Raw genomic sequence first — 13,275 nt, 5'->3', positions numbered from 1 at the left:
AAAACCAACATGATTACTCTCTTAGTTAAAAAAAATTCAAAACCAATTGAAGTAATGTATAATGTAAGAGCGGATTAACTCAGTGTGACAGATCACGTCTTGTAGAGACAAAAAATATCTTAAATCGAATCACGATTTTTAAGGTCAAACTTTACGTTTACCAAATTTCTTAAAATTAATTAATGCCTTACTTATCATTAACTGAAACGTTAACGTTTTCAAGATTTTATTGTAATACTTTAATGTGATTACATATACTAACATTGTTTCTTCATTTTAAAATTAACCCATTGTCAACTAATGTGATTTAATACTAAACAATAATACAACTATAAATTAACATTTTATAAATAATGTAAAGATAGACACACGATCACATAAACATTAGTTCATGCTGAAAAATGTATGAACTTCTTTTTTAATGAACAAAACCGTACTTTAAACAGTTTGCATCCGATATTACAAAGCTAAATTTATTGGATGTAACTGAAAACTTTGCCATTTTAAATTATTATTATTTAAATAAATCTTACCATTTCAGAACATTCTCCGGAATCCTCTAATAATCTCTTTTCCTTCATTGCGCGCTGCATGGTCTCAGTAAAACTCGGGTCCACGACTAAAACACTCTTCCCACCGAGTGTAGAAAACTTACAGTCACTCTTCCTCGAGTCAGTCGTCATGCACACTTCATAATTATACCCGTGCGGCAGAGTTCCAGTGACTCCTGTGTCCGTAATAATGCGGTGGATAGTGCGGAATAACAGGCAGATTGGACTGATATGAGAAGCGAGAGTGTCTCCATCTGTAGACCTTTACTGATATTATGACAACCACACAAGTGATAAATAAGAAGGAAACAGCAGCCAGTGCGAGAACTAGATAAAAGGTCAGGTTCTCGTCAAATTGTTTTTCGTGCGTAAAGTCTGTGAACTCTGACAGCACTTCAGGAAAGCTGTCAGCTACAGCCACGTTAATGGAGACCACAGCTGAGCGAGAGGGCTGTCCGTTATCCTCCACAACAACAGTCAGTTTTTGTTTGACGGCATCTTTATCAGTCACTTGTCGCACAGTTCTTATTTCTCCATTCTGTAAACCCACTTCAAACAGCGCTCTGTCTGGAGCTTTCTGTAGTTTATAGGAGAGCCAGGCATTCTGTCCAGAGTCCACATCAACAGCCACCACTTTAGTGACCAGATATCCAACATCTGCAGCACGAGGCACAATCTCAGCCACCACAGAAGAACCAGTCTGTACTGGATACAGAACCTGAGGAGCGTTGTCGTTCTGATCTTGGATTATAATGTCTAAAGTCACATTAGTGCTGAGGGGTGGAGAGCCTCCATCTTGCGCTTTCACAAAAACACGAACACTTTTCATTTGCTCGTAGTCAAAACCGCGCGCAGTGCGTGAACCACTCCGTTCTCAGCATTTACTGAAATAAAAGAGGAAACAGGGGATCCACCCACTGTAGTCTCATCTAGAAGATACGAGATACGAGCGTTCTGGTTCCAGTCATCATCTTGAGCACTCAGAGTAAATATGGACAAACCAGGCTGATTGTTTTCGGTAACAAATGTGGTGTAAACGCTCTTTTGAAACCTGGGAGGATTGTCATTCACATCTGATACTTTCAGATTTAATGTTTTCTGACTAGAAAGCGCAGGAGATCCTGAGTCTGTAGCTGTGATGGTGATATTATATTCTGATACACGTTCACGATCTAAAGCTGCATCAGAGACTAAAGTGTAATAATTTCGCAGTGAGGACTGTAATTTAAAGGGAGTATTTCGATCTACAGTACAGTCAACTTGACCATTGTCTCCTGCATCTAGATCCTTGACACTGAAAATAGCGATAGTGGTGCCAAGAGGAGCATCTTCACTCATTGGGCTTGAAAATGACATAACACTGATAACGGGTGCATTGTCATTTACATCAATTAAATCAACTATGACTTTGGCTGCATTTCCTAAACCACCCTGATCTTTGGCCTCGATGCCAATTTCGTATTTCTTTGCTTTTTCGTAATCAAGTACCCCAATAAGAGTTATAACACCTGTTATTTCATCTATTTTAAAAATTTCATTTATGTTACCTTTTAAATTAGCGAAACTGTATGAAATCAAGCTATACATTCCACTGTCTGCATCACTAGCATTAACTGTTGTAATATACGTTTCTTTAGGCGCGTTTTCAGCTATCGTTGCTCTGTAAACAGACTGGTTGAATACTGGAGCGTTGTCATTTACATCTAATAAAGTGATTTCTATTTTCATATTACCAGATCTCTGAGGGTTTCCTCCGTCGACGGCTGTGAGAATAAGAGACAGACGTGGATGCTGCTCTCTGTCTAGAGGCTTCTGAAGCACCATTTCAGCATATTTAACTCCATCGGGACGTGAGTGTTGTTTCAGAATAAAATAATCATTACCTGACATCATATAATTTTGGAGAGCATTCACACCTACATCAGGATCATCTGCGCTGCCCAGTAAAAAACGAGACCCAGGTGCCGCCGATTCACTTATTTCAAAATTAATTTCATCTTTAGGAAATGTTGGCGCGTGATCGTTTACGTCCAGTATTTCCACCGTAACGTGATGTAGCTCCACTGGATTATCGAGTATTATTTCAAACGTGAAGCTGCACGGAGTGGTTTCAGCGCAAAGCTGCTCTCGGTCGATTCTCTCCTTTACAACCAAAATCCCTTTGTCTGATTTCAGCTCTACGTACTCGGTGCTGTCGCCAGACACGATACGAGCCCGACCCGAACGCAGTCTTTGAACATCCAGACCAAGATCATGAGCTATATTCCCGATCAGAGACCCTTTCTTCATTTCTTCTGGAACGGAGTAACGAATCTGAGCGTTTATGATTGAGGTCGAACAAGAAGCCATGATGAATAACACCCTCCATAAGAAAACACGATCCAGTGGCTGTCCTTGCGATTTGCAAAAATAAATCATTTTACAAGCTCTAATCACAAACATTTTGTGAAGTATTCAAATTACAAATTGTAGATGATGCTCCGCAATCAAATATCCGCAAACATATCAGTTCCTTCGCTATTAGCCAGCGACTGTCTCCCTTCACTGACTCTCTTTAGTCTCTTCCACAATCTCCTAGCAGCATCAGCACAGCTCCACTAACCACAGGCGATCACATACACGAGTTTCTACAAATCAACAGCGGCCCTTAGAGTTGAGATCGAGAAATGACAATATTTAAATCCATGTAATTTTTCATAATAATTACTGAATTCTGCGAATTGATTTCAGCAAACATGAAACTGAATAAAACATCCAAACAGAACTGTATATAATGAAATATGCAACAGCCATCGAAATGTTTTATACTGAGTGAACCAAGTATAAATAATCTGTCATTTTTCTAGTTAAGGAAAATAAACATAAATAAGAGCGCACACACACACGAAAAAAAGAAGAAGAAGAAACGCACAAGTATGATTTAGATATAATGTCATAGCAAGAACCATACAGTCTTTTTTCTATATACTTATTTAAGAAAGATAGCACTTTACGTCAGGGTTTGGCTTTTTAATATTAGTTATTGCGTTAGGTAAACGGACTAACAGCGAAAATAACAGTTTAACCAATGTTACCTTTATCTTTGTATTTTAAGTAATATTAAGTCACATAGAAATACGCAACTTCCACTATTCAAGATACTGAAATATATATTACAATTAACAGAAACATATTTCGTCAGATAAATAAATAAATAAATAAATAAATAAATAATAAGAATAGCAATAAATGCAGCAATAAAGCTTTCTTTTTAGATATAAAAATAATGTTCGTTTAGACTTTATTGAACGGAGCTAAAGAATTATTACGGTCAAAAAAAAAAAAAAAAAAAAACAAAGAAAAGTGATCTTACCATTTCTGGTGACTCGGGACCTTCTGAAAAGTTTTTTTCTTTGAATGCGCGCTGCATGGTCTCAGTAAAACTCGGGTCCACGACTAAAACGCTCTTCCCACCGAGTGTAGAAAACTTACAGTCACTCTTCCTCGAGTCAGTCGTCATGCACACTTCATAATTATACCCGTGCGGCAGAGTTCCAGTGACTCCTGTGTCCGCGTAATGCGGTGGATAGTACGGAATAACAGGCAGATTGGACTGATATGAGAAGCGAGAGTGTCTCCATCTGTAGATCTTTACTGATATTATGACAACCACACAAGTGATAAATAAGAAGGAAACAGCAGCCAGTGCGAGAACTAGATAAAAGGTTAGGTTCTCGTCATACTGTTTTTCGTGCGTAAAGTCTGTGAACTCTGACAGCACTTCAGGAAAGCTGTCAGCTACAGCCACGTTAATGGAGACCACAGCTGAGCGAGAGGGCTGTCCGTTATCCTCCACAACAACAGTCAGTTTTTGTTTGACGGCATCTTTATCAGTCACTTGTCGCACAGTTCTTATTTCTCCATTCTGTAAACCCACTTCAAACAGCGCTCTGTCTGGAGCTTTCTGTAGTTTATAGGAGAGCCAGGCATTCTGTCCAGAGTCCACATCAACAGCCACCACTTTAGTGACCAGATATCCAACATCTGCAGCACGAGGCACAATCTCAGCCACCACAGAAGAACCAGTCTGTACTGGATACAGAACCTGAGGAGCGTTGTCGTTCTGATCTTGGATTATAATGTCTAAAGTCACATTAGTGCTGAGGGGTGGAGAGCCTCCATCTTGCGCTTTCACAAAAACACGAACACTTTTCATTTGCTCGTAGTCAAAACCGCGCAGTGCGTGAACCACTCCGTTCTCAGCATTTACTGAAATAAAAGAGGAAACAGGGGATCCACCCACTGTAGTCTCATCTAGAAGATACGAGATACGAGCGTTCTGGTTCCAGTCATCATCTTGAGCACTCAGAGTAAATATGGACAAACCAGGCTGATTGTTTTCGGTAACAAATGTGGTGTAAACGCTCTTTTGAAACCTGGGAGGATTGTCATTAACATCTGATACTTTCAGATTTAATGTTTTCTGACTAGAAAGCGCAGGAGATCCTGAGTCTGTAGCTGTGATGGTGATATTATATTCTGATACACGTTCACGATCTAAAGCTGCATCAGAGACTAAAGTGTAATAATTTCGCAGTGAGGACTGTAATTTAAATGGAGTATTTCGATCTACAGTACAGTCAACTTGGCCATTTTCTCCTGCATCTAGATCTTTTACACTGAAAATAGCGATAGTGGTGCCAAGAGGAGCATCTTCACTCACTGGGCTTGAAAATGACATAACACTGATTGTTGGCGCATTATCATTAACATCAATTAAATCAACTATGACTTTAGCAGAGTCTCCCAAGCCACCTTGGTCCTTTGCTTCTATATCAATTTCGTATTTCTTAGCTCTTTCGTAGTCAAGAATCCCAGTTAATGTTATTACACCAGTGTCTTCATCCAATTTAAAGATATGGCCGATGCCTTTCATGTTCGTAAAGCTATACGAGACCAAACTATGTATACCACTGTCTGCATCACTTGCATTAACAGTAATTATATAAGTTCCAATGGGCGAGGTTTCTGCTATTGTTGCCCTATAAACTGACTGGTTAAATACTGGAGCATTGTCATTTACATCTAGTACATTTATCTCTATTTTTACGTTACCTGATCTCTGAGGGTTTCCTCCGTCGACGGCTGTGAGAATAAGAGACAGTCGTGGATGCTGTTCTCTATCTAGGGGCTTTTGAAGGACCATTTCAGCATATTTGACCCCACCTTGACGTGCATGCTGTTTTAAAACAAAATTCTCATTCTGTGATATTATATAATTTTGAATGCAATTAAAACCAACATCAGGATCATCTGCGCTTCCCAGTTGAAAACGAGACCCAAGTGCGGCCGATTCACTTATTTCAAGATTAATTATATCTTTAGGAAATGTTGGCGCGTGATCGTTTACGTCCAGTATTTCCACCGTAACGTGATGTAGCTCCACTGGATTATCGAGTATTATTTCAAACGTGAAGCTGCACGGAGTGGTTTCAGCGCAAAGCTGCTCTCGGTCGATTCTCTCCTTTACAACCAAAATCCCTTTGTCTGATTTCAGCTCTACGTACTCGGTGCTGTCGCCAGACACGATACGAGCCCGACCCGAACGCAGTCTTTGAACATCCAGACCAAGATCATGAGCTATATTCCCGATCAGAGACCCTTTCTTCATTTCTTCTGGAACGGAGTAACGAATCTGAGCGTTTATGATTGAGGTCGAACAAGAAGCCATGATGAATAACACCCTCCATAAGAAAACACGATCCAGTGGCTGTCCTCGCGATTTGCAAAAATAAATCATTTTACAAGCTCTAATCACAATTATTTTGTGAAGTATTCAAATTACAAATCGTAGACGAATGGTCCGCAATCAAATATCCGCAAACATATCAGTTCCTTCGCTATTAGCCAGCGACTGTCTCCCTTCACTGACTCTCTTTAGTCTCTTCCACAATCTCCTAGCAGCATCAGCACAGCTCCACTAACCACAGGCGATCACATACACGAGTTTCTACAAATCAACAGCGGCCCTTAGAGTTGAGAACGAGAAATGACAATCTTTAAATCCATGTAATTTTTCATAATAAGTACTGAATTCTGCGAATTGATTTTAGCAAACATGAAACTGAATAAAACATTCAAACAGAACTGTATATAATGAAAGATGCAACAGCCATCGAAATGTTGTATAATGAGTAAACTAAGTATAAATAATCTGTCATTTTTCTAGTTAAGGAAAAGAAACATAAATAAGAGCGCACACACACACGAAAAAAAGATGAAGAAGAAACGCACAAGTATGATTTAGATATAATGTCATAGCAAGAACCATACAGTCCTTTTTTCTATAAACTTATGTAAGAAAGGTAGCACTTTAAGTTAGGGTTTGTCTTTTTAATATAGTTATTGCATTAGGTATACGGACTAACAGCGAAAATAACAGTTTAACCAATGTTTCCTTTATCTTTGTCTTTTAAGTAATATTAAGTCACATAGAAATAGACAACTTCCACTATTCAAGATATTGAAATCTATATATTAGAATTAACAGAAACATATTTCGTCAGATAAATAAATAAATAAGAAGAATAGCAATAAATGCAGCAATAAAGCTTTCTTTTTAGTTATAAAAATAATGTTCGTTTAGACTTTATTGAACGGAGCTAAAGAATTATTACGGTCAAAAAAAAAGAAAAAAAGAAAAAGTGATCTTACCATTTCTGGTGACTCGGGACCTTCTGAAAAGTTTTTTTCTTTGATTGCGCGCTGCATGGTCTCAGTAAAACTCGGGTCCACGACTAAAACGCTCTTCCCACCGAGTGTAGAAAACTTACAGTCACTCTTCCTCGAGTCAGTCGTCATGCACACTTCATAATTATACCCGTGCGGCAGAGTTCCAGTGACTCCTGTGTCCGCGTAATGCGGTGGATAGTACGGAATAACAGGCAGATTGGACTGATATGAGAAGCGAGAGTGTCTCCATCTGTAGATCTTTACTGATATTATGACAACCACACAAGTGATAAATAAGAAGGAAACAGCAGCCAGTGCGAGAACTAGATAAAAGGTTAGATTCTCGTCATACTGTTTTTCGTGCGTAAAGTCTGTGAACTCTGACAGCACTTCAGGAAAGCTGTCAGCTACAGCCACGTTAATGGAGACCACAGCTGAGCGAGAGGGCTGTCCGTTATCCTCCACAACAACAGTCAGTTTTGTTTGACGGCATCTTTATCAGTCACTTGTCGCACAGTTCTTATTTCTCCATTCTGTAAACCCACTTCAAACAGCGCTCTGTCTGGAGCTTTCTGTAGTTTATAGGAGAGCCAGGCATTCTGTCCAGAGTCCACATCAACAGCCACCACTTTAGTGACCAGATATCCAACATCTGCAGCACGAGGCACAATCTCAGCCACCACAGAAGAACCAGTCTGTACTGGATACAGAACCTGAGGAGCGTTGTCGTTCTGATCTTGGATTATAATGTCTAAAGTCACATTAGTGCTGAGGGGTGGAGAGCCTCCATCTTGCGCTTTCACAAAAACACGAACACTTTTCATTTGCTCGTAGTCAAAACCGCGCAGTGCGTGAACCACTCCGTTCTCAGCATTTACTGAAATAAAAGAGGAAACAGGGGATCCACCCACTGTAGTCTCATCTAGAAGATACGAGATACGAGCGTTCTGGTTCCAGTCATCATCTTGAGCACTCAGAGTAAATATGGACAAACCAGGCTGATTGTTTTCTGTAACAAATGTGGTGTAAACGCTCTTTTGAAACCTGGGAGGATTGTCATTCACATCTGATACTTTCAGATGTAATGTTTTCTGACTAGAAAGCGCAGGAGATCCTGAGTCTGTAGCTGTGATAGTGATATTATATTCTGATACACGTTCACGATCTAAAGCTGCATCAGTGACTAAAGTGTAATAATTTCGCAGTGAGGACTGTAATTTAAATGGAGTATTTCGATCTACAGTACAGTCAACGTGGCCATTTTCTCCTGAATCTAGATCTTTGACACTGAAAATAGCGATAGTGGTGCCTAGATGTGCATCTTCACTCACTGAGCTTGAAAATGACATAACACTGATAACGGGTGCATTGTCATTTACATCAATTAAATCAACTATGACTTTAGCCGAGTTTCCTAAACCACCTTGATCTTTGGCCTCGATGCCAATTTCATATCTTCTTGATTTTTCAAAGTCAAGTACCCCAATTAAAGTAATATCACCCGTTTTTTCATCTATTTCAAACACTTCATTTATGTTTCCTTTCAAATTAGCAAAACTGTATGAAATCAGACTATTTGCGCCACTGTCTGCATCACTAGCATTAACAGTTATAATATAAGTTTCTTTGGGTGAATTCTCTTTTACTGTTGCCTTATAAACAGACTGGTTGAATACTGGCGCGTTGTCATTTGCATCTAAAATAATTACCTCTATTTTCATATTACCAGATCTCTGAGGGTTTCCTCCGTCGACGGCTGTGAGAATAAGAGACAGTCGTGGATGCTGCTCTCTGTCTAGAGGCTTCTGAAGCACCATTTCAGCATATTTAACTCCATCGGGACGTGAATGTTGTTTCAGAATAAAATTATCGTTGGTTGACATGATATAATTTTGGAGAGCATTTACACCAACATCAGGATCATCTGCGCTTCCTAGTAAGAACCGTGCCCCAGACGTGGCTGATTCACTTATTTCAAGATTAATTTCATCTTTAGGAAATGTTGGCGCGTGATCGTTTACGTCCAGTATTTCCACCGTAACGTGATGTAGCTCCATGGGATTATCGAGTATTATTTCAAACGTGAAGCTGCACGGAGTGGTTTCAGCGCAAAGCTGCTCTCGGTCGATTCTCTCCTTTACAACCAAAATCCCTTTGTCTGATTTCAGCTCTACGTACTCGGTGCTGTCGCCAGACACGATACGAGCCCGACCGAACGCAGTCTTTGAACATCCAGACCAAGATCATGAGCTATATTCCCGATCAGAGACCCTTTCTTCATTTCTTCTGGGCGAGTAACGAATCTGAGCGTTTATGATTGAGGTCGAACAAGAAGCCATGATGAATAACACCCTCCATAAGAAAACACGATCCAGTGGCTGTCCTCGCGATTGGTAAAAATAAATCATTTTACAAGCTCTAATCACAAATATTTTGTGAAGTATTCAAATTACAAATTGTAGAGGAATGCTCCGCAATCAAATATCCGCAAACATATCAGTTCCTTCGCTATTAGCCAGCGACTGTCTCCCTTCACTGACTCTCTTTAGTCTCTTCCACAATCTCCTAGCAGCATCAGCACAGCTCCACTAACCACAGGCGATCACATACACGAGTTTCTACAAATCAACAGCGGCCCTTAGAGTTGAGATCGAGAAACAACAATTAAAGCTATGAAAAAAATATAACTGCGGTAGCTCTTGACTGAAGGATAAAACATTTCTAAAATCGATCTACCTATTTATATACAAGATTAAAAACTCGTAAAAACTTACTGTAAACTGACCAAAAGTTAGAAATACCATCTTTTCATATTAATATTACAGATTATATATTATGCTTTACAGAGTAAGGTTGCTTAAAGACCTCAACTTTACAATATGGTTCTATTAATTATTATTTATTAGATAAGGGCAATTTTACAGATAAAATGAGATAATATGCGTGTTTGTGTGTTTTGGGCACACAAAAATCTCACTGGATAATTACAATTAATGGTAAAATTAATGTTTGGAAAAAATAAACAGATATACTGACACATCACATCAAAACATGGAAATAAATGATTTTTTGTTTTTGCTAGTTGTCTAAAAACTTTGTTTTAGCTGTATAGAAATGTAAGCGCAGAATGAAAGAAAAAAAAGGTTTTGTTGTTGTAAATGCAGTAACTCATGATAATGAATTTATCTAAACCTAATTGCACTGTGCAATAAATTTAACATAGCTTAGCAGACCAGTATTACAAACCACAATTGATGCATGTTATTTAATATCATACGGGCTTCTTATGAACAAGTAATCTTACCATTTCAGGCGACTCGGCATCTTCTAAGATTTTTTCCTTCATTGCGCGCTGCACGGTCTCAGTAAAACTCGGGTCCACGACTAAAACGCTCTTCCCACCGAGTGTAGAAAACTTACAGTCACTCTTCCTCGAGTCAGTCGTCATGCACACTTCATAATTATACCCGTGCGGCAGAGTTCCAGTGACTCCTGTGTCCGCGTAATGCGGTGGATAGTACGGAATAACAGGCAGATTGGACTGATATGAGAAGCGAGAGTGTCTCCATCTGTAGATCTTTACTGATATTATGACAACCACACAAGTGATAAATAAGAAGGAAACAGCAGCCAGTGCGAGAACTAGATAAAAGGTTAGGTTCTCGTCAAATTGTTTTTCGTGCGTAAAGTCTGTGAACTCTGACAGCACTTCAGGAAAGCTGTCAGCTACAGCCACGTTAATGGAGACCACAGCTGAGCGAGAGGGCTGTCCGTTATCCTCCACAACAACAGTCAGTTTTTGTTTGACGGCATCTTTATCAGTCACTTGTCGCACAGTTCTTACTTCTCCATTCTGTAAACCCACTTCAAACAGCGCTCTGTCTGGAGCTTTCTGTAGTTTATAGGAGAGCCAGGCATTCTGTCCAGAGTCCACATCAACAGCCACCACTTTAGTGACCAGATATCCAACATCTGCAGCACGAGGCACAATCTCAGCCACCACAGAAGAACCAGTCTGTACTGGATACAGAACCTGAGGAGCGTTGTCGTTCTGATCTTGAATATTGACAGTTATTGTCACTTCAGAGCTCAAGGGTGGAGATCCTCCATCTCGAGCTGTTACGTTAAAAACAAAGGATTTTAACTGTTCAAAATCCAACGATTTAACTGCACGAATGGTGCCAGTAAGTGAATCTATAGATACTAGAGAACTTACGGGTGCACCACGCATGTCTTCGTCCTTTAAGAAGTAGGACAATTGCGCATTAGGACCCCAGTCTGCATCGTTCGCTTTAACAGTCAATATAGTGAGACCAGGAGAGTTATTTTCACTAACAAATGTTTTATATTCCTCTAATTGGAATATTGGCGGATTATCATTGACATCAGATATTTTTACATTAAGTGTTTTGTTCGCGTAGCGCGCAGGACTTCCTTGGTCCGACACCAAGATCGTTATATTATATTCAGCAAGACTTTCACGATCAAGCGTATCATCAGTAACTAAACTATAATATTCCGCGAGAGATGACTCAATTTTAAAAGGTATGTTTTGATTGATCGAGCACTGAACAAGACCGTTTTTACCAGAATCTGCGTCCTCTACGTTAATGACGGCTACAGTGGTTCCCACCGGGGAGTTTTCAGGAAGAGTATTTGAGAATGACATCAGCTGTATGCTTGGAGAGTTGTCATTCTCATCGATTATATCAATAACAATTTTACAAGTATCCGACAGGCCTCCTTTGTCCCTCGCATTAATATTTAATTGATATCTATTTTGAGATTCATAATCTAAATTATTAAGAAGACTAATCTCACCTGTGTCTGTGTTTATACCAAAAATCTCACTTGCCTCTTTGCTGGCAACAGCAAAGGAATAAGAAACATGGCCATTTACTCCCTCGTCAGCATCAGCAGCACTAACAGTACCGATGACTGTACCAGCAGGTGAATTCTCTCTAACCTCGGTTTTAAATACTGACTGTTTACACACTGGGGCATTATCATTAACATCCAGAACAGTAATATGAATTTTTACAGTGCCTGATTTCTGAGGTGATCCTCCATCAGTTGCTACAAGAACCAATTTAATGTCATCGCGTTCTTCTCGATCTAGTTCTCGTTGTAAAACCATCTCAATGTATTTGTTACCGTCGGTCTGACTATGAACCTCCAGTTTAAAACTATCCGTTGGATGTAGTTTATAGCTCTGTATACCGTTTAGATCTACATCTGTGTCTATAGCGCTGTCTAAAGGAAAGCGAGCTCCTAAAACAGCATTTTCGGCTATTTTTAAATTAACATTTTCTTTCGGAAATAACGGAGCATTATCGTTTATATCTTGCACCTCAACGGTGACTCGATGGAGCTGGATGGGGTTTTCTATGATTAGATCAAAGCTGAAGCTGCAAGGCGTCGTTTGCTTACAGAGCTCCTCTCGATCTATCCTTTCTTTAACTACTAGTGTCCCTTTGTCTCTGCTCAGATCGACATACTGTCTTCCGCCCTTCGTAACGACGCGAGCTTTTCCAGATATGAGTCTACTTAGCTCTATCCCCAGATCCTTGGCGATGTTTCCGACGAATGATCCTTCTGGCATTTCCTCCGGGATAGAATATCTCGCATTGCAATATACGACGTCCACTCGGTAAAAGCAGAGAATGAAAAACACAGCCTGCCATTTTGAGTGTGCGGAAACCATCCATAGATTGTGTGAATTGCTCGATAACCTGAAGAAAATCATCCTGAGAAGCTGTGTCCTCAAACGAAGTTGGATCAAATAAGAAAAGCTATTAAATCCTAATTCAGCAATAAAGCATTCATGTTCTTTCCAGCAGAAAAATAGCGCTGCATTTGCCCAACCTACAAACACGTCCGTATGTGACTAGTAGTACGCACTACTGAGCAAAGAAGCGCTCTACTCAGATGTTAATCAACAGCGGCACTCAGAGCTTTAAAGACGCAAATACAAGACCAACAGCCTCAGTGCTGTTACAAGACAAAATTATGA

At 39.7% G+C, this 13,275-nt stretch overlaps 2 protein-coding genes across 19 annotated transcripts in view; both read right to left on the bottom strand.

Annotated features, from left to right (window-relative positions):
- LOC122353118 (protocadherin beta-16-like) overlaps positions 1–13,275 on the bottom strand; it is a 142,659-nt gene that overhangs the window by 90,428 nt on the left and 38,956 nt on the right. Inside the window, exon 1 of one of the 18 annotated variants that reach the window (XM_043250991.1) lies at positions 10,567–13,139. The exons of 14 other annotated variants lie outside the window; for them this stretch is intronic. In XM_043250991.1, the coding sequence (XP_043106926.1) occupies positions 10,567–13,008 (2,442 nt within the window). In that variant the 5' untranslated portion in view covers positions 13,009–13,139. Of the gene's footprint in view, positions 1–3,903; positions 6,467–10,566; positions 13,140–13,275 lie in introns of those variants that run through there. 3 more of the 18 variants (XM_043251015.1, XM_043250996.1, XM_043251022.1) reach the window with 3 other exon arrangements.
- Positions 7,713–9,445, bottom strand: LOC122353134 (protocadherin gamma-A4-like). Its single transcript, XM_043251047.1, has one exon. The coding sequence runs from the start codon at positions 9,317–9,319 to the stop codon at positions 7,736–7,738; it is 1,584 nt and encodes a 527-aa protein (XP_043106982.1). The 5' UTR covers positions 9,320–9,445; the 3' UTR covers positions 7,713–7,735.

This window comes from Puntigrus tetrazona, chromosome 10, assembly GCF_018831695.1.
Source record: "Puntigrus tetrazona isolate hp1 chromosome 10, ASM1883169v1, whole genome shotgun sequence".
Classification (NCBI taxonomy): domain Eukaryota; kingdom Metazoa; phylum Chordata; class Actinopteri; order Cypriniformes; family Cyprinidae; genus Puntigrus; species Puntigrus tetrazona.
The sequence above is the reverse complement of the archived record's forward strand: the minus strand, read 5'-3'. Positions and strand labels throughout refer to the sequence as shown.

Bases quoted from the DNA above. Each gene is read 5' to 3' on its own strand.
- LOC122353134 (XM_043251047.1), bottom strand. From the start codon at position 9,319: ATGGAGCTACATCACGTTACGGTGGAAATACTGGACGTAAACGATCAC.